This window comes from Cucurbita moschata, unplaced genomic scaffold (genome assembly GCF_002738365.1).
Source record: "Cucurbita moschata cultivar Rifu unplaced genomic scaffold, Cmos_1.0 Cmo_Scf00029, whole genome shotgun sequence".
Lineage (NCBI taxonomy): Eukaryota > Viridiplantae > Streptophyta > Magnoliopsida > Cucurbitales > Cucurbitaceae > Cucurbita > Cucurbita moschata.
Window position 1 is genome coordinate 1,839,657 of NW_019268545.1, and position 21,711 is coordinate 1,861,367.

The following is a 21,711-nucleotide window of genomic DNA, read 5'->3' on the forward strand; positions in this document are numbered from 1 at the left end:
TAAACTTCATTAAATAGGCAATGTCATACAGTCCATGAAACGTTATCATCTCTGTATTCTACTACTTCGAAGGATACGGTTAAATTGTCTACCAAATTCTTGGGGAGCAATTCCATAGCTACTCAGTGTATTAAAATTAAATCCCTTTTTTTTAGAAATGAACCAAGTGAATAAACACCCTCCATATTACTAATTTTATCAAAATCTTGAAAGTTAAACTCTCACGTCTTTCCTACTTTTCCATTCTCATTGGTGAGTGTGAGTCCTAACCGGAGAATGCTCAGTCAATTCACGTTAAATTGTAGGCATTCATAGAATTCTTCATCTGAAACACCTGAGTCCATCTTAAAAATCTTAAAAAAGAAAGATACATACAAAAGTAAGTAAAACAAAACTAAAAAAAATCAAGATTTCTCACATCTTAAAGTTTAATTTTTAGTTCAAAACTCAGTATCTATAGATTGTGAGACCAAACATCTCTCTTCCATTCACCTCCAACTATAGCAATTCTCTAATAATTTTTTGCCATTGTTCGAGAACTATTTATTTTCATTATTGATGGTTTGTGAAAAAAAAATTATTCGCAATCAAAATATTGAATTGAGTATGAAAGTGAGAAGAGTGACACTATATATATTATAATAAAAATTACTCCTAAACCAAAAAAGAATGGGAGTAAGATTATCTAAATGAAAATAGGAATACGTTACATAAATATATTTTCAAATTTAAAAAAGAAATCTATTACAATTTTTTTTTTTTAATTAATAATAAAACAGCACCAAACACTCCATTTAAGTTTGATTGAAAATAAATGGATAAAAGATAAAATAGCACTGAAAATAGACGAGGAAAGTGTTATAAAAATTAAATTATTTTTTCTTTTAATTAAAAACAAACTTTAGAATATTGAAGACTACTTTCTAACAAAAAGTTTTTTTTTTTTTAATAAATTTTCTTGAAGCATGGAAATTATTTATTATAAATTCTTTCTAAATATTTTAAAATTTTATATAATAAATAAAATTTTAATACGAAAAAATAAAATTTTAATTTTTGAAATAGGATGATATAATTTATGAGTGTAAAATTTACGTATAGATTAGTTTAAATCTTTTCATCTTATATCTACCAACATTTTATAGATTAGTAATATTTTTGTTCAATCCATACATCTTCCCAAAATATGCCTTTATACCAAATTATCAATATCTATGAACAAATATTATTTTTATTATAGAATACACACCATTATTTAATTTTAAAATATGATTTAATATATGTTTATTAATTATGATTTATATATATATTTAAGTTGTTTTGAAACAAAAAAAAGTTTATAGAGTTCTGTGTTCATAAATTATATATATATAATTTTAAAGCATATTTTAGATTCTAATGTATTTATATATTATTATATCACAATTTATATATTTTTTTATTTTTTTAATAGTTTAGGGTTCTCCACGGTAAGCATATTTCAATTAAAATATTTTTATACATTTTTTATTTTTATTATATACCATAATTTTAAACTAATCATTTTTATTATTTATTTAATTTTATGATTTTTTTTTTAAATAATTATAGATTGATTTATGTTTTTTTTTGGTGAACTTTTAATATATTTTATCAGTATCCTAATAATTATAAATGGTAGATAAATAAAACCTAAATAAAAAAATTGACAACCCAACCCGAAAATAGAGGGCGGAGTTGTGAAAAGTTTTGGGTTGGGTTGGGTTGGGTTACCCATTCAACCAACCCAAACTTTTGGGTTGGGTCAAAAAAAAAATCTACCCAACCCATATCATGTACAAAAAAAAATTTGACAACCCATCCAACCAACCCGAACTTTTGGGTTGGTAAAAAAAAATCTCTCAACCCAACCCAACTCGGACCATGAACACCCATAATCTTTAGTTATGCCTCTTCTTTCTTAGATTTTGTTGACCTTCTTCGCCGTAAATCATGATTACTCATCAAAATCACTATCTAGTCGGAGAACCGATAGATCTTTGTCAACCAGTTCTGAACATCGTGACTTCAACTTCAGTGGGGAAGAAAACAAGCTACTATTTCCCTTCTTTCGTTGTGATTTGATAATTTGACCGTGAGTTTTTTTATATGTTCTCTTGTTATGATGGTATATTCTGAAAATTTCTCTGATTAATAGCGGGTAAATAGAGAATGAGAGTTCAAAATGTTATACAAGTCCAAAACAATAACCCGGAGGCAAGAAAAATCATCGATTCCTGTTCTATCTCTCAATCTAAATACATACATTAGGAAGAGAAAGCAACACTTTAAACTAACCTCAAAAATCTTAGAGGAACACTGAAGCCCAATCACATAAAGCTGAGGAAACCTATAAAGAAAGAAAATTCCACATCAATCTACTGCACTACAGCAATAGTGAGATCCTAAAATGAACTTCCATTATCATTACCAGTGCTTGTAAGGACCGGATTGACTCAGATGACTCTAAAAAAGACGATAAATTTTTCATAAAATAAAACAACCCAAACTTAAAACATATCAAACATTATATCAAAATAAAGTTTATACAAAGTATTTTAAAACACAACAAAACAGTTAAAACACAAGTTAAGGGACGACACAAAAGGGTTGAAGGACGACGGGTGAGGTTTGTCTATGGCACCTGCTCCAGAGTCTGCTCCCGACCTCGACCAGCTCCTTATTTCCTGAAAAAAATGGAGAATAAGGAATGAGTACAAGACTCATTAAGCAGCCTACTTGTAGGCAATTAATCGTGTCCTTCATATGCTAGGGTACCACACTTTTTGTTTTCTTGTTCTTGTCGTAAGTTCTTGTTATGTTTCTTAATTCATTCTCTAAGACACTCCCCTTAAGACTTACGATACTAGACATAAACATGTCATCCTGTGTCCGAGGTTTCATGCATTCCGAGCGACACAGTCTTAATACCTACGCTCAAGGTTTCATACTTTCCAAGCAGCGTAGTCTAAGTCATAAACATGATGTACCGTGGGAGGTCTTGGGGTTCTTAATTCATGGCTAGGACAACTTACTCTCTTCTTGCTCCATCGTGGCCATAGGTTACGCCCCATGATAGACCATAAAGGTCACGTGATTGATGCATGCATGAACATGGCCTAGACCATAAGGGTCACGTGATCGATGCATGCATGAACATGGCACAGACCATAAAGGTCGCATAATCTAACATAGACCATATAGGTCGTGTGATCGGTGCATACATGAACATGGCATCCTGCAAAACATAACATGGCGTAGGGCATCTCATCTAGGTGAGGGAAATGAGACCAAGCATGACATCCTGCAAAGGAAACACGGTGCAGGGCATCCCACCTAGAAGAGGAAAATGGCCTCCTTAGAAAGCACCGCATGGTGGGAGTTATGGGCCACAATTAGACATGCTTGGAATAATACCTACCATTCTTGAATTTTCATGTCTAAGGACTTTGGTCCTTTATCTTTGAGTGGTACCTAGCATTCTTCTTATCTTGGTAGTTGTAAAGCTTGTTTGATAATGCTCTTGGCTCTTAACCTTGTAAGTTTCTAAGGTTCTTATTTTCTTGAAGCATAACTTGTAACATGTATTCGTGATCATATGAACCCATCTTAGCGTGAGTTGTTCTAGAAGGTCATAGATTTCTAGGGAGTTCTTTAGAGGGTTCTAGAAGAGTCTTGAATCTTGACATGTTTTCTTTAGGCGTTTCCTTAAGTTTCATCTTAGCTTATGTTCCAAACTTGCTCCAACCAACTTGAAATCTTGAGCATGTCCTTTTGTCATATAAAATAGACCTATAGGACATGGTTGGTGATTTGGAGCATATTTAGACCTTGAGCTAGGATATGACTTCTTGTTTCGTTTTCAGGAACTAACCCTCAGAGGTTGTCATGTCATATATTGTGTTTTGGTCCTGAAAACACTTTCAAAGTAACCCTCAGTTTTCTCCCCATGAGTGCATAGGTGACATTATATCATAAACGCGGCATCCTGCTGGCATATCGTGTTGCAGGGCATCTCATTTAGGTGAGGAAAATAATAAGTCCATCATGACAACTTGCTCGTGGTACATATAGCAGGGCATCTCACCTAAAGAGGAATAGGGATCTCATGGTACACTTCGTGATGGGAGATAATGGTTACTCCGGGCATGGATCCTAGCAACGTGTTAAGCATACCATCTGCATTAACCTAGGTGTTTCCTTGTATTCTTGGGGATCCTAGGTTTATGCATAACGTCTTGGGTCAAGCTTGGAACTTAAAGGTTCTTCTTAGGAATAGCCCAACATAACCTTGCGCACTTGAAATCTTATTAGCAACCAAGGGTACTTGTGGGAAATCTCTTATTTCATGGGTACCTCGTTAATCATCCTAGGAGGTAAAGTCATGTGGATCGTGATGTACATTTTTCCCCATATCTTGCTTTCGCTATCTAACGTTTCCCAATGACTCCCAAACTTCATTACCTTGTACAACATCTTGAGATAAGAATTCATACAACATTTCATAATATTGGGAGGTCATTTAGGGCTTAACCCGTAGGTAATCTTCGTTAGGGGCATTATGGTAATTTTTCCCTAATTCTTGGTTTTGCTACTTAATGAGTTCCAATAGCTTTCAAACTCTACCACCTCATCAAGAATCATAAAATAAGATCTATAGTAGAGTTTCATAGTATTTGGAGGTCATCTTGGTCATGAACGGTAGGTAGATATACTTAGGGGCATTATGGTCATTTTTCTCCGTTTCTTGGTTTACCTACTTATCCTTATCCAATAATCACCAAATTCCATATATAACCTTAACATGATATATTATGCTCATCATTAAAACTTCATAGGCATTAGAGCTCATTTAGTTGTTTATCTTAACGTTCCTTAAATCCCGAGCAACTTGGTCGGTTTAGGGCCTTAACTCACGGTTCTTTGGATTTTTCTTTCATATATCCTTGTGTCATACTTGGGATAGGGTTCACAAGAAAATTCAAGCGATTCCTACAAGTATTTCGTAAGAAAAGTCCAAGGTGGCTACTTACCTCATCGTCGACGTTCGGGACCTCCGTTCTTGAGCTTTCGGTACCTGAATTGCTTCACATTTCCTTCCATAGACTCCGTATCTAGTTTCTGGAACCATAAGGTTTGTCATGAGAACCCATCTGGAAGGGGGTTAAAATTTAGAAACATCGAGGGAAGGTCAGATTTTGGGCTGACTTGGCCGGTTCAGTCATCGTCTTCTTCCTCTGGACAGGAAGAAGACGTGCGCGTCCTTTGCGCCGCCGTCTGAAAGTGGCCTTTCACAGCCCCGATATCTTCATTTCTCCGCTCGATTTCTTCATGAAACTTAATGATGGTGTTACAAGGAATAGCTTGGGATTGATTTCATACCTTTTCGTGGATCATAGCCTAAGATATTCACCTCCAAAGTTCGTCCAAAATCATTTTCCTCACCGGAGCTAAAAAAGGGGATTTCTTATCGGGTAGCCAATTCTAGGCGTTTTCAAGGCCCGATTTCGAACCTCCTCCATATCCTTTCCTCATGCTATAGAAATTGGTTTGGAGGAACGTCTTTGAGTGTGGGTCCTTAATTTGACTAAAGCCCTGACAAACAACGACAATAACTATAACGATCTTAAGTAGCAAAATTTCTTGTCCCGTCAATTGATAGATGGTCGGTAAGTATGATGATTTTAATGATGATCTTACCATTGACAGATAGGTTTTTAGGTTATGTTTACGTACCCAAAATCATAATCAATCAATAGAAATTCGATTTTTGGGATATTACGTCGAATGCATTAACATGTTTGGCAATAGAAAACAGAAATGTTTCGTATTTTGTAATCTCATCTCAACCAAAAGGGTTACCGATTCCTCAATGACTCCCTTTTTGGTGAATTTTCAAGAATTTTGTCATTTCTATCACGGTTCAACATTTTTCTCATATGTAGAATGAAACATATTCATCCAAATTAATATACAAAAAAAAAGTGCCAGTATCGCTCGTGATAGAGGGACGAACAATCAAGATTGAAATATGATATCTCAATTGAAAAAATAGGGTCGAAATTGATGGTATAAATCGAGATCGTATCTTTTGGTTTCGAAGAATGCACGTTAAAGGTACATATCTTCTATTACGTGGAGAAAGTGAAGCATCAACTTGTTCGTGACCAATCAACATTTTAAAAGATATTTGTAAATAAAGAAACTGTATAAAAAATATCCAATGTCTCTACTATCCATACGTGATATAATAAATTCAACATCCAAATCAATAATTTATCTCAAGATAAATAGAAGAAATTGGCTATTTAGAGCATCCATAAATGACTTCTACCTGTGTAATGATACTTATATAATTGACTCGAACAATGGAAAAAGGTTAGTTTGAATATAATATTCTGATAATTTGGTATTGATAACTGCCCTCCATACATTTATTTTTTCCTCCAAACAAATTAAAAGTCTTGGAAAAAGGCTGCTGCTGCTGCTGCTGCTTGTTTGTCACCATTGCCTTCCCAATCTTGGTCTCTTTTATGCCTTAAATATACGGCTGCATACACTATAACCTGTTTCAAAATCCTTATTTTTCCTAAAACAGTTTTGAGGTGCGAGGAATTATCAACCGAAAATAAACCACGACTCAAGTGGAGGTGTGTGTGAGCGTGCGTGTGAAAAGATGGACCCCTATTTAGGTTTAAATTGTTAGGAATCATGACGCTCCACAATAATATGATATTGTCCACTTTGAGCATAAGCTCTCGTGGCGTTGCTTTTGGTTTCCCTAAAAGGCCTCGTACCAATGGAGATGTATTCCTTATTTATAAACTCATGATCAACCTCTTAATTAGAGGATGTGTGGACTCCCTCCCCTCAACAATCTTTTCCTCAAGCAAAAGTACGTCATAGTGCCTCCCTGAGACCTGTGGAGCCCTTGAACAACCCTCCCTTAATCGAGACTCGACTCCTTCTCTAGATCCCTCGAACAAATTACACCCTTTGTTCCACACTTGACTCACCTTTGACTACACCTTCGAGACTCATAACTTCTTTGTTCGACATTTGAGGATTCTATTGACATGGCTAAGTTAAGGACATGACTCTAATGCCATGTTAGAAACCAAGACTTTCCACAATGGTATGATATTGTCCACTTTGAGCATAAGCTCTCAAAGCGTTGCTTTTTGTTTCCCAAAAGGCCTCGTACCAATGGAGATGCATTCCTTGTTAGGAATCACGACTCTCCACAATGGTATGATATTGTCCACTTTGAGCATAAGCTCTCATGGCTTTGCTTTGGGCTTCCCCAAAAGGCCTCATACCAATGAAGATAGTATTCCTCACTTATAAACCCATGATCTTCCACTAAATTAACCAATGTGGGACACTCCCAATCCCAATAATCCTCAACAATCCTCCCCTCGAACAAAGCACACTATAAGCCTCCCCTGAGGCTTATGGAGCTCTCGAATAGCCTCCCCTTAATTGAGGCTCGACTCCTTCTCTGGAGCCCTCGAACAAAGTACACCATTTGTTCGACACTTTAGTCACTTTTGACTACACCTTCGAGGCTCGCCATTCTTTGTCCGATATTGTCCACTTTGAGCATAAGCTCTCATGGCTTTGCTTTGGGCTTCCCCAAAAGGCCTCATACCAATGAAGATAGTATTCCTCACTTATAAACCCATGATCTTCCACTAAATTAACCAATGTGGGACACTCCCAATCCCAATAATCCTCAACATTCCTTACTTATAGACTCATGATTGACCCCTTAATTAGACGATGTGAGACTCCTCTCCTCAAACAAAGTATACCATAGTGCTTCCCCTAAGACCTGTGGAGTTCTCGAACAACCCCCCCTTAATCAAGACTCGACTCCTTCTCTAGAACCCTCAAACAAAGTACACCATTTGTTAGGCATGGCTCTGATACCATGTTAAGAACCACGAATCTCTACAATGGTGTGATATTGTCCACTTTGAGCATAAGCTCTCCTGGCGTTGCTTTTGGTTTCCCCAAAAGACTTCATCCCAATGGAGATGTATTCCCTACAGATAAACCTATGATCAACCTCTTAATTAGCCGATGTGTGGACTCATATGCGAATGTGAACTATTAATTAAAGAGGGACAAAACTGATGACTAAACATGAGAAGAGCTTGCAGCTTGACTGGTGAAGATTCTAGAGTCGTTGATAAGTCCATTTCTCGCTTATGAGCTACACATGTTTAGAGTATGCCTCTCTTGAACTTCTAAGTTATCCATTTTTACACGGAATATCAGAATAATATTGTGTACTGATGATCCAATATGTAGTCTAAGTAATAGAATTAAGAAAACTTTCTTTTGGGCTTATTTTGGAACAATGGTTTTCTTGGTAGATGCAAAAGCACGTCCCATTGGGGAAGCAACTTCTACGAAAGGTGATGCCAATGCCAGTTTGCTTAATTAATGATACAACTCTGTTCCCTAAAATAAAGGAAAGACAGCATTCATACCTCGCTAGTTCCAGGACTTGTATTGACAGCACACTCAATTTGAAACTTATCGTCTCCAATATGGTTAACAGCTCTTATAGTATCTTCCACCACTTCTGATTCTCGTGGTGAAAAGGCTAGACTATCCAATTCATCATACCACTGTTGAGCCGAACCGACCTACACCACACGAACGCTAACAGATATTCTAGAAACGAAGCAAGACTGCAAACAAACGAAGCAAAACCAAGGTAGATTATAAGAACCAGTACTCATATAAATGGTCACGTCGTGTTGTAAACGCTCTACTTCAGATAAGAAATATATGGTATCATGTACAGCAAGGGGAAAAACTGTAAAAACATATAACAAATGATCAACTTGTTGAGTAAATAAAATAATGTATTGTGCACACTTCCATTCTACCTGCGATTTAAAATTAATAATCTATCATCCATATATCTAATCATGTGCCAAGGAAACATCAGAGACTGCGGATTGAAGTCTTCCACTTCTCTGTCGGGAATGCTTCCCAAACCAAGTCGGTCCTTGATCCAGCTCCATAACTCAGTACTCTTCGTACTCTTCGTACTTTGTCGGATAGGTAAACAACTAAAATGTCTACAAATGAGCAGAAACATAATTTGGGGTCACTTGTTCAAAGGAAACATTTAAAAAAAAAAAAAAACAATGATTTAGGCAAGAAAAATGATCGATTCCCTATTCTATCTATCAATCTAAATACATACATAAGGAAGAGAAAGCAACACTTTAAACTCACCTAAAAATCTTATCGGATAACAAAATGGGAAAGGAAACATATTCCCTGGTTAATATATTGAAGAATGCTCTACCCAAGAGGCTCTCTCGCATCTTGTCTCACCATTACCCCATCTTACTAATTACTGCTTTTGTTTTATCTCCCAACAAAGCCAGACTACACTGAAAAAATACTACCTCAACTTTATGTGGAATGGTGGTCGGGATAAACAAACACCTCATCTCATTCGTTGCCAAAAGGTTAAGCTTCCAAAATTATGCAGAGCAGACATAAGTTGAAGATTAAGGCTCTCATATCTAAATAGGTTTCTTTCTGGTTGATTTGGCTGGGGGAGAAAGTGACATATGTTCGAGGACAAGCCCATCAATTTTGAAAGTTTCTTTGTTCGTCTATCCTTAATGGCTCTCTCTCTCTCGGTGTAAATTCTCCCAAATAGTTATAGTCTAACAACACTCATAACCACTTCAAACATTTTAAGCAACTGGTTCTGCTTCCTAAAACTGTAATAATTCATGGAGTACAAGCAGGGATACAAAATTTAAATCTAGAAAAGATGTAAACAAAGAAAAATTGCAATCAGATCAAAAAAAACCTTGAGGATGACTACATACAACCAAGCAAACGAAGGTATTCGAATCAAATTCAAATTGAAGATGGAACACGGATGGGCTGAGGAGTACCCGAGTAGAATTGAGGCTTGAGATTTGTTTGAGTCGCCGGAACCTGAAAGCCAGGTTGGTTGCGGAACAAGGGAATGGCATCAAGTCGAGGGTAAGCTCATAGCCTGAGAGAAGGAAGGGGCAGTGGAGTTGCTTCTACGGCGGCCGGGTTTATTGTTTGAGCGAAGGAAGAGTAAAGGGCAAAGTTGTCTCTTGTAAAATATTCAAACCATGGTTTTGGTTCTTTTTAATAAAGAAAGTTTATTTATTATTTAAATGAATAAATTATTTTTAGTATTAAACCAAATAACCTTATCCAAATAAATTATTTTTCTAAAAGTAAATTTTAAATTGAAGAAAAAAAAATAGTTTAAATAAATAAAAATTATATTCGCGTATATAACCTTATTCAAATAAATTATTTTAAAATTGAATAAATTATTCAAAATAAAAGTACATTCATTTTAAATAAATTATTTTTCAATATATATTCAAAAACTAAAATTTAGATGGAAGAAAAAAAATAATAATCATTAAATAAATATGAATTTATATACATTATATAATGATCTTATACAAGTTGGCACATATTTAGCACCCTACTCATCTACCCTCTACCAATTGAAATACGACCGTCGGTTAACTTTGATGGATCTACAATTACAACGGGTCGTCTGTAACCCTGAATGGGATATGGTAATCCATATAAAAATCCTTCGTCTATTTTTTGTTCAACCTTCATAATTATCTTCATCTTGGCATAAACTGACGCCGTAAGTAAACTGTCAGACCCAGCAAAGTGGGCAGTACCAGTGCGATTAACTTGGAGCAGCTTAGCCAATTTTTTTAACCCCAGGTTGCCATTGAACAAGTAGTTGGAGCACCGAGCCATATGTTTGAGGTCGGTGACTGTTCCCAGTAGATGTGCAGCAGTGATGGCGAAAATAGACATGGACGTAGGCATGCATGTTATGTTGGTAAGCTTCATTAAATAGGCAATGTCATACAATCCATGAAAGGTTATCCATCTATGTATTCTACCGCTTCGAAGAATAGGGTTAAATTGTCTACCAAATTCTTCGGGAGCAATTCCATAGCTCCTCAATGTATTAAAATTAAATCCTTTATTTTTTAGAAATGAATCAAGGGAATAAACACCCTCCATATTACTAATTTTATCGAAATCTTTAAAGTTAAACTCCCACGTCATTCCTATTTTTCCATTATCATTCGTGAGTGTGAGTCCTAACTGTAGGATGCTCAGTCGATTGACGTTGAATTGCAGGCATTCATAAAATTCTTCATCTGAAACACCTTTGGGAGTCCATCTTAAAAATCCTAAAAAGAAAATTCATCACAAGTCAGTAAAACAAAACTTGAAAAAGTCATAAAACAAAACTTAAAAATCACTATTTCCCACCAACTTAAAGTTTAATTTTTACCTGGAAACTCAGTGTCCATAGCCACAATTGGGAATTCGGATAAACACTGCTGTATAAGTTCTATCTCCTCCAATAAATTGTGAGACCAAACGTCTCTCTCCCATTGTCCTTCCACTGTAGCAACTTCTCCAATCATTTTTGCCATTTTTTTTAGAACTATTTATTTTGATTATGGATGGTTCGTCGGAAAATTTTTTAACTTCACGATTGAATTGAGTATGGAAGTGAAAAGGGTGAGACTATATATTATAATAAAAATTATTCCTAATCTAGAGAAGAAATGGAAATAAGATTATTTAAATGAATATAGATAAATATATTTTGAAATTTAAAAAGAAAATCTATTATCAACGTTTTAAAAATTAATAATAAAGAGCACAAAAAAATTAAAATTAAATTGGATGGAAAATAAATGATAAAAAATAAAATAACACCAAAAACTAAATTTAAATTTGATTGAAAAGAGAGGATAAAAATGTAATAAATACTAAAATTATTGTTTTTAATTAAAAAAAAACTTTTTGAGTATTAAAGACTACCTTCTAATATTGAATTTGAATTATTAGAATTACGTTCAACATTATGTTTAAAGTATTTTTAATAAATTTGGTTGAAAAATAGAAATTATTTATTATAAATTGAAATATTTTTAAAAATTTATATGAGGGATAAAACTTTAGTACAAAAAAATAAAATTTTTATTTTTGAGAGAGGATCGTATAATTTATGGGTGTAAAATTAACGATAGATTAGTTTAAATATTTATCTTATATCTATAAACATTTTTTGAGGTCTCGTTTTAATTCAAATCTATAACCTATTCAAAATTAAAGAATGAAATAAAAATAGATAGTATAATAGCTTTAGGACCAATACAATAAGATTCTCGAAATGTAGACGCACATGACCCTAACTCGTCAATCGAAACGACCATGAAACCAAAAATTGATTAAATCATTTGACTTTAGATATAACGGGTCAAAGTTTAAAATCGCTCTTGTATATATTCAATAATGCAAAACTACCAGCTCAATTGTGCGGATACGATCGAAAACTAATGCAAAATCCTCTATTTTCGGGTTGGGTTCAGGTTGGGTTGTTATTTTTTTTTTTAAGTTTTATTTATCCATAATTTATAATTATTCGTATACAATCTTATATAAATAAAACTAAGGTATTTTAAATATATATATATATATAAGAAAAAAATAAATATATTTGTCCGGATTCAAACTCAAGCGTTTGTTTTAAATGACTGACCAAAGTACCACTCAAGCAAACCTATTTTAAACAAGAATTCTTAATATATTTTATATATTTCAATTGGTTCGGGTCAACCCGAGGATTTTACCCACGAACCCAAAACCGAACCGATTCAGTTTGGGTTCAGAAAAATGAACCCAACCCTACCCGAAATGCTAATCCAACCCAACCCTTGTAGTTCGGGTTGGGTTGGTCCAGGTTGTCGGGTTGAATGTACACCCCTAGTTTGGGTTAGGTTACCCATTCAACCAACCTGAACTTTTAGGATGGGTAAAAAAAAAAATCTCTCAACCCAACCCAACCGAGATCATGTACAAAAAAAAAATTTGACAACCCAACCCGAAAATAGAGGGTTGGGTTGGGTAACCAATCCAACCAACCCGAATTGGGTTGGGTTAAAAGAAATCTCTCAACCCAATCCAACCCGGACCATGTACACCCATAATCTTTAGTTATGCTCCTCTTCTTTCTCGAATTTCGGTGACCTTCTTTGCCGTAAATCATGATTACCCATCAGAATCACAGTCTAGTCAGAGAACATATAGATCTTTGTCAACCAGTTCAGGCCGTCGCAACTTCAACTTCGGTGGGGAAGAAGACAAGCTACTATTTCTCTTCTTCGTTGTGATTTGATAATTTGACTTGAGTTTTTTTATATGGTATGTTGTTATGATGGTATATTCTGAAAATTTTTGGATTAATAACGGGTAAATAGAGAATGAGAGTTCAAAGTGTTGAATTAGGGGTAAATAGGTTGGGGATCGCAAAAGCCCGAGCATATGGACTACAACCGCCGCTCTTCATCTTCGCTCGCGATTCCAGCCACCGCGCCAAGATTCGCGAGGAACGCAAATGCTCTTCATTGGTTAGGTTTTGGCTGCAATTTCTTCCATCTTAATATATTTTGATGAAGAAATTGTTTCACATTTCTTTTCTATGTACCAGGTTTTGTGGGCATTTTGTTTGTACTTGGAAGCCGTTGCCATCAGCTTGTACTTCTACAACGAACAAAGAATATTGACAATTTGATCCGACAATACGTATTTATTCTTGGGTATGATATCACCTCTTACCATTGATGTGATACCTCTTGAATCCATGGCTAAGTTTCCTCCTTTTCTTGTTCTTTACCGGTACCTTTCATTTAGAACCATGTCATTCACAAGTACGTGTTGATTAGGAATTCTAATACAATTTTAGGCTTGTTTTCTTTCTATCCGTCAATACGTGGGTCTGATTTAAGGTGTCTTATATAAGTCTAACAGCCTATGAATTCAAATCTGCGGAATAGGAGCAAATTTCATCCACATGTAAATATATAATGATTTACTTTTAACTTCTTGATTGAGGATGATTAATTATCTCTTACTCGTTTCCCGTGGAATCAAAAGTGGTTCTATTATCATCTACGGGTAAATATATAATGATTTATTTTTCATTTTTGTAAGCAATGAACCCAACACGAGAAATCTTTAGTGATGTCGGATCTAACATGTAGTTGAGTGAGCAGTCGTCCTTCATAACACAGGATATGAGGCAAAGTTGAGATTGAGAACTTAAGTCGGCCTGAAGTTATGCCCACTAAATTTCAACTATTAAGTTATTAGATAAACTAAAATTATGCCGAGTCAAACTAAAGTGAAATTGTGTTTCTCCTACCTAGCCCCTTCTCTGATTATCGACCAAAAAAGAACGACATGTTCGAGTACAGAGATATGCCTACAAAAAAGAACGATGTGGGTGACGGGCATGACTCAAGTACACCCAATTCAATTGTTCGAGTTGTAAACGTTCATTTGAATGTCGTTCTTAGACCCGATCCAGTTCAATTCAATATAGGGGTATTCGTGAATCGGGTTGAGATATTTCTTAGACCCGATCCAATTATTCGAGTTGTAATTTTTTTATTTTTAATAAAATTAAAATGTTAGTTCATAAAATATCTATTTATTTATTTTTAAACATTTAATTAAGATTTATAACGAATTGTAAATTTATCTTAAAATAAATGCTAGATCGTAATTTATCTATTTATTTATTTTTCAGACATTTAATTAAAATTTTGCAGATCAATTTCAATATATAATTAAATTTTTATTCAAAAATATATAGTAAATAAATAATTATGATATTAAATAAAATAAAATAAATATAATACCCAGATATAAAAGGGCATTTTACAATATCTAGATATTTGTCCCATTAAAATAAAAGATCGGGCATTTGGTGGGTCAAGTAGATTTGAGATGATCCCAATTGGATCCACGTGTCCTCTAGGTCTCCTTGGACAAAAATGTAATTTTTGTTTGTATTGCCTTTCAACCCATGTGTTTGGAATTTCCATGAAAAGGCACCCAGTTGAGTTGACCTTACGAGGCTAATTTAGAAGATGGTTGGAATTTTGAATGCAAAATCTCTGTAATGTCGGGGTGAATGAGAGGTACATGAATTAACCGATACTAAATTCGAATGTAAGCAATCGTTACTATCTATACCAACAAGGTGCACTTTCTTTATCTATTGCTTATTCATAGGAGCTTCATGTTTAAATGTGCATTACTTTAAGCAATTTTATGTCAGGTGACTTTGTGAGATTTTTCTTATAATGCACGTGATTGAAGACAAAACATGCTGAAAGAATTCGTGTTGGTTTGTAGATTTAGTTTTCACTCTTAGAAAAGAGAAGTGGGTTGAAAGGACTCATGTGACCTGGAAATTTTCCTATGAGACACGTGATTGAGGAGAATGCATGTCGAGAGGACTCACGTTGGGTTGTAGGAATAGTTTTCACTCTTAAAACCGAGAAGTAGGTTAAAATGACTCGTATGACCTGGAAATTTTTCTATGAGACATGTGGGTAAGGACAATAAATGTTGAGAGTACTCGTATTCATTTCTAGTGATAGTTTTCAAGCAAGGAGTAGATGATGTGACCTGTAATTAAAAATTAGAATTTTATTTAAATATAATTTAATTTTATATTTAATAAATTAATTATTTTTTAAAATTTTCAAATTAATTTACAAATTTATTACCCACTTCTAAAATTATGACCAGACACAAATTTTATAATTCTAATTTAATGATATTTTAAATTTGAGGTGTTCAAATCTAATAATAGCAAAATAATAATAATAATAATAAATAAATAAATAAATATAGATTTATTAAAACTTTATAATTTAATAAAGAAAAATAAATAATTAAACGAGATTTCGGTGGATTTTTAGTTAAAATCCAACGAACTTCGTTGAAAATAATTAAAATATATATATAATAACCTTTTTATAAATAATAACTATTAATTTATTTTTAAAAAATGATCAAACCGACCTGTTATTTAGAGCGGTCTAACCAATTACGATTTATGACCCAATTTAATTTTAAATAGAAAATTAATTAATTATTTATTTATTTTTTAGAAAGCGACCAAGTTTGTTCAGCGGTCAAAACGCTGCGTCTTACGACGACTCGCTACCGTTGAAAATTACATTTGTTGCTTTTTGCGTGTAGAGACGAACTTTCCACGTCATCACGCTGTTCGAACGGTCTTAGGATCAAAAATTTCAAATAAAATGTTGAATTACCATTTTATCCTCATCTATCAAATATTTAATAGATTATAAATTTGAATTTCTAATATATAACTCATTTAATATTTTTTTAATTATCAAATAATTACACATAATAGATTATGAAATTTAATAAAATTTTAAATTGGTCATAGAAATTTTTAGATATAAAATTTAAGGTTAAAAACTATTTTAAAATTTAGTTACCTAAATATAAATTATAAGTTTAGTCAATTTTTTTTTTTAAAGATATTAAATATGTTGAGGACTAAAATGGTAATTTACTTGATAATTAAGTATTTGATATTGGAGAAAATAGTAGCGTGTGATTTCCACTAATTTAGATTTAATTGTTTGTAAACTTTGCAAAGTATTAAATATGTTAAGAAGGGCTAAAGTTGTAATTTCACCGACACTTAAGTAATTAATTTTGAGAGAAAAAAAGAAAAAAAAGAAATGGCGTGGCATTTCCGTGATTTTCGAGGAGATCAAAGGGTAGCTACAACTAACTCAGAGAACACAGACATGCCAACTTTTTGAGCTTCCCCTTGAAGCGAAGCCTTCATTTTCTCTCTATTTTCCCCTTTCTCTCTGATCCTCTGGTTCGATTTGGACAAGATTCATCGTCTTCCATGGGGCAACAATCCTTGATCTACAGTTTCGTTGCGCGCGGGACTGTGATTCTTGCAGAGTATACGGAATTCACCGGAAATTTCACCAGTATAGCCACACAGTGCCTCCAGAAGCTTCCCGCCACCAATAACAAGTTCACTTACAATTGCGATGGCCACACCTTCAACTATCTCGTCGATAATGGATTCAGTAATTTCTCTGTCTCTTATTTTCTTTTGTCGATTTCATCTTTTTTCCTGCGGTTTTCATGGCTTTCGTCTTTTGATTGTTTGTTTTATATCTGTGCAACTGTTATGCTTGTATTTTATGCGATTCGTCTGATTCTCCTGTTTAGTTTTAACGCGTTTCAATGGTGATATTTGCGTTAGATGTGCTTCTTTTCTGTTAAACGCTTTGCTGTTGTTAATCTCGGAGTGGAAATAATAGGAAACTAGTGTCATAAGCATCGTTTTGCGATACGCTGATCAGATCATTAATGGAGGACTCGGTTCTTTAATTGTCATTCCATTTTTAAAGAAATTGTGTTTTGAAAAGAACGATCGTGAAAATTCCTTGGTCGATTCTTGACATTTATTCCACATAGCTATCGTTTTAAAATCCGTTTTTTTTTTTGGTAGATTTCTTCGCTTTTATTTTTTTGAAGTTGTTTCTTGAGCTATTCGATGCGAAAGAAGTGCTGCAGATGCGGTATCCGAAAACTGTCAATCTTGGTATCAATATTGCTGGAGCCTTGAAACTGTGACCTCCTCTGTTATGGTGACAACAAGTTCTTTTATGCTAAATTGAGTTTCGATGTTCTTTTCTCTAATCACAGTTCTGTGAAATCAGCGTTCTTCTGTTTTGTTAATAACTTACTCTCTTCGTTCTGTAAGTTACTATTTGAGTTCTTTGATTGACACTGTGTTGTCCTGAGGATGTTTCTCATCTCAGCTCATGTACATAGTTCCTGACTGCGTTCGTCATTGCCATTAATTACTACTTCAGTTTGGGGCCAATCAAGAAATTCATCTTCACTTCAGAATAATGGAGGAATTAAATGAGAACCAAGATTATCTAGTCATTAAAAAACATACAATGCGATGAATTTGTACAATCTAATCCATAAAGCATATGTGTGCTTCCATGAGAAAGATCATGCTTAATAATCTTGAGAGACTGGACGTGGATCCTACAGATCTCTGTTTGCTCGTACTCCATTCTGTCTCTATGCTTACATAGGTAAATCTAATTGATTCCATCTCTTCTATGTTGCAGCTTACTGTGTGGTTGCAGTTGAGGCTGCTGGTCGACAGATCCCTATTGCATTTCTCGAACGAGTTAATGAGGACTTTATGAAGAGATATGGAGGCGGAAAGGCCATGACTGCGACTGCCAACAGCCTGAACAAAGAATTTGGGTACATTGTTTCCTGGGAATTATTAAATGAATGTCCCTATATCTCTTATCTAACATTATATATAGATATAGATAAAGAATGAATGTGCCACCTGGATTTTGATTCCAATCACATTATATTTTTGTATATAGGTCTAAACTGAAGGAGCATATGAAGTATTGTGTGGACCACCCCGAGGAGATCAGTAAGATTGCTAAAGTGAAAGCACAGGTTTCTGAAGTCAAAGGAGTAATGATGGAAAACATTGAGAAGGTAAAATAAAGTAACATACAACCATTACATTCCTCCATTCCTTTCAATCATCAAATTTTGGAAAATGCCTTATTCTGCATATTATAACATTTGATCTGATTTAATCTTTTATCACATTTTACTTGATATGCAAATGGTGGGTTTATTCACTGATTGCTCTGTCAACAGGTTCTTGATCGTGGAGAGAAGATTGAACTTCTAGTCGATAAGACAGAAAACCTTCGATCTCAGGTCATTGTCCGTTCCTTTTGCGACTTACCTAAATAATGATTGGCAATCTGTGAAATGATACATTCTTTTAGGTGATGCATGAGTATAAATGGTATATGAATTAGAGGAAATTTAGTTCACGAATGAACGGCATGCCGATATCATATTTTGTTTGCAGTACTCTTTAACTTTTGGAAAAATCGAATTCGTCAGTAAGCTATATACCTAAAGAAACAGGACATCCCATTCAAAACTTGAGAGCCGGCAGCAACATCATAGAGCGTTTTATTACTTTTTTACAACTGTATTATATGCTATATTCGTTTAATTTTGTAGCTTATTCGGGTCATAGTTCTACGTAACGCTATGCTCAGTTCTGTGGTTTGAATGGATAATGGACCCTCTGTGGTTTACATTAGTCCCAATTAACTTGAATAAGGAGGAAAATTGACATAAAAACAGGAGATTATGTTTACAAAAGAAGAGGAAATACACGATCTTAATATGAACATGAAATTCAATTGATAATGGTATCTGCAGGCACAAGATTTTAGGCAGCAAGGAACCAAAATGAAGAGAAAGATGTGGTATCAGAACATGAAGATAAAGCTGATAGTTCTTGCGATCGTACTTGCGTTGATTCTGATTATCATATTGTCTATTTGCGGCGGCTTTAACTGTTGATGGATCCTCCTTGCAGCATTAGGATTTTGGTGATGGGATCAGGCTTGGACAGTTTTATACATGCTTTTGTATAGCTTGCGTGGTTATATTCTTTTGACATTTTTGAATGAAAATATATCATTTGTTTGCTAAATAATACACACATGGTTACCAATAACGCATCGTTTATACACATTTTGAGGGTTTGATAGAATCATTTATGCATTTTGATGTTCTGAAATATGGTTCAGTTGTTCATTTATCGTATATGAAGTTTTGAACTTGCAGGTACTCGGCCTTTTCAACCACTTATGAGTCGAGTTATCACTATGTTCTTACCTACTTGTGCTGGAGCCTCCCCAACACGTGCCACTACTGATCCAGGTACTTTTAGGACTTGTTTGGAAGTGATTTTTAGATTTTACTCCAAATCTATTCATAAAAAGATTCATAAATTCCAACTAAAGGCTTAGTTCTACAATTTTATTTTATTAATTTCTATATAATTAATTGAACACATGAGAAAAACATTTTTAATATACTTGGAGCAAGAATGTATTATAGGTTTAAAATTGCAACATTTGAAAATTTTTATATGTATGTGTGGACATGCTAAAAAATCAGTTAACTCTTTGAAGATTTTATATTTAAAAATAGAAAAAAAAATTAAAAATTAAAAATAAAAAGAGAAATGAAGGAAGTTTTTAAAAGTTTAAAGTATTAATGAAATGGGTAAATGTTTGAGTATTTGTTTAAACAAAGTATTCATGTGTATTTTCTATAATATAGTAAAAAAAAATTAAAATTACAACATTTTCCAAATTTATCCTATTTTAATAACAAAAATGTAATGTAATTTTTTTTTTTTTATTATTATTATTATTTTTTTTTTTTTGTAAACTCACTAATTTCTTCTTCTAAATATGTACACTATATGTCAAGATTTATTAATTATTTAATTTTTAAAATTATTTTATTTACAATTTAATATTTTCCATTGTAGTATTATTCTAAACATTATTGATACAACTTTTCTTATAGATGATTGACTTAAATCGTTCGGTGTAAAAATGTAAGTGGAAGCATATTAATAAATTTGTATAAGACTGAACTACAAAATATTTAATTACCTTATAAATATGTGAGTGAAAAAAACTAATATTTCACAAGATGATCATATGCGACTATGAATCAACTGAGAATTATAAAATGATAAAGGAGAAAGATAATGAGAACGTGAAAAAGAAGTTGCATGACCAATATAGAAAAGTGTGAATCAATTCACTAAAGAAATACAAAGGTAGTGTGTAGTTTCTCTGTGACCTCAACGTCATATGATAAACTTAGCCTATGTATTTATATGCATGAGTTTAACTCGTTTTCATAATCCAAGATTGTCTAAATGGAAAATATAATCGAATAATAGGCAATAACGTACAAAAGAACTAGAGTATTCGACATAAAGTATGAGACTTTTCTTTATTCTTTTGCTCTCCATTGGGGAGCCTTGAGTTTGGACTATTTAAGTGGTTTAAAGTTCTTATGCTATCAGTCTTACCCGAACAAACATGAAATATGGGCCGCTTTACCTAAACCTCGACCTATTTATTCAAACACACTAAGCGTATACGTGTAAGCCTCGTAGCTCGGAAACACTAAAATAAGTACAAAAAGATGATCAGAAGGAAGGAAGGAGAAGTAACTAAATATTCAAATGCTTATTTCAATGTTGTCTATGAGCCTTACTTTGCCAAACCAGGCAGCTATCAAGATCACAACTGGACTCTTGATCTGCTCCACCACTTCCAAACTCTCTTGTTCCACAATCTGTCGCCAACAAAAACCATATGAAACTTACTGTTTAAATTCAGCAGATACATGTTTTACGTTGAAAACGATGTTTCCAATTCTCGTTTTGAGAAGAATTGAAGTTTTTTATTTTAGTGAATTGTCGAACTTTCATCGAGAAAAAGACTAAAGAAGGCCGGCAAAAGAGAAAGCTCACAAAAAAAAGGAGGCAATCTATAACCGCCCAAGCCCACCGTTAGTATATATTGTCCTCTTTGGGCATTCCCTTTCGGGCTTCCCCTCAAAGTTTTTAAAATGCATGTTAGGGAGAGGTTTCCACACTCTTATAATAAATGCTTCGTTTCCCTCTCCAACCGATGTGGAATCTCACAATCCACACGGCACTCGTTCCCCTCTCCTATCAATGTGGGATCTCACACAATCTAAAGAGAAAAAGGTCTTCAGTCGAGCAAAATAAGATTAAGTGAATAATGACAAAAAAAAAAAAAAAAAAAAAAAAAAAAAAAAAAAAAAAAAAAAAAAAAAAAAAAAAAAAAA

The 21,711-nt window shown here is 33.8% G+C and overlaps 3 protein-coding genes and 1 long non-coding RNA gene across 4 annotated transcripts in view; 1 reads left to right on the plus strand and 3 right to left on the minus strand.

Annotated features, from left to right (window-relative positions):
* Positions 1 to 6,330: 6,330 nt before the first annotated feature.
* On the minus strand, positions 6,331 to 10,100 carry LOC111464008. Its single transcript, XR_002713967.1, has 4 exons — positions 9,957 to 10,100; positions 8,922 to 9,116; positions 8,517 to 8,720; positions 6,331 to 6,584 (listed from the first exon to the last, which is right to left on the minus strand). It is a non-coding gene; the product is annotated as an uncharacterized LOC111464008 (long non-coding RNA).
* A 442-nt stretch (positions 10,101 to 10,542) lies between these two features.
* LOC111463978 (putative CCR4-associated factor 1 homolog 8) lies at positions 10,543 to 11,513 on the minus strand. Its single transcript, XM_023108017.1, has 2 exons — positions 11,378 to 11,513; positions 10,543 to 11,273 (listed from the first exon to the last, which is right to left on the minus strand). Exons 1-2 carry the CDS (start codon positions 11,511 to 11,513, stop codon positions 10,543 to 10,545), a joined length of 867 nt encoding a protein of 288 aa, XP_022963785.1.
* Positions 11,514 to 16,730: 5,217 nt separating this feature from the next.
* On the plus strand, positions 16,731 to 19,608 carry LOC111463791 (vesicle-associated membrane protein 722-like). The gene is made up of 5 exons (XM_023107697.1): positions 16,731 to 17,033; positions 18,099 to 18,240; positions 18,372 to 18,492; positions 18,661 to 18,723; positions 19,243 to 19,608. Exons 1-5 carry the CDS (start codon positions 16,844 to 16,846, stop codon positions 19,384 to 19,386), a joined length of 660 nt encoding a protein of 219 aa, XP_022963465.1. The 5' UTR covers positions 16,731 to 16,843; the 3' UTR covers positions 19,387 to 19,608.
* A 1,210-nt stretch (positions 19,609 to 20,818) lies between these two features.
* Positions 20,819 to 21,711, minus strand: part of LOC111464073 (pantoate--beta-alanine ligase-like) — a 4,241-nt gene continuing 3,348 nt past the window's right edge. Inside the window, exon 4 of the mRNA XM_023108136.1 lies at positions 20,819 to 21,192. Coding sequence (XP_022963904.1) covers positions 21,076 to 21,192 — 117 coding nt within the window. The 3' untranslated portion in view covers positions 20,819 to 21,075. The remainder of the gene's footprint in view (positions 21,193 to 21,711) is intronic.

Bases quoted from the DNA above. Each gene is read 5' to 3' on its own strand.
- LOC111463978 (XM_023108017.1), bottom strand. From the start codon at position 11,513: ATGATTGGAGAAGTTGCTACAGTGGAAGGACAATGGGAGAGAGACGTT. The intron at 11,274-11,377 runs GTAAAAATTAAA...TTTTCTTTTTAG, and splicing joins TATGGACACTGAGTTTCCAG to GATTTTTAAGATGGACTCCC.
- LOC111463791 (XM_023107697.1), top strand. From the start codon at position 16,844: ATGGGGCAACAATCCTTGATCTACAGTTTCGTTGCGCGCGGGACTGTG. The intron at 18,241-18,371 runs GTACATTGTTTC...TTTTGTATATAG, and splicing joins AGCCTGAACAAAGAATTTGG to GTCTAAACTGAAGGAGCATA. The intron at 18,724-19,242 runs GTCATTGTCCGT...TGGTATCTGCAG, and splicing joins CAGAAAACCTTCGATCTCAG to GCACAAGATTTTAGGCAGCA.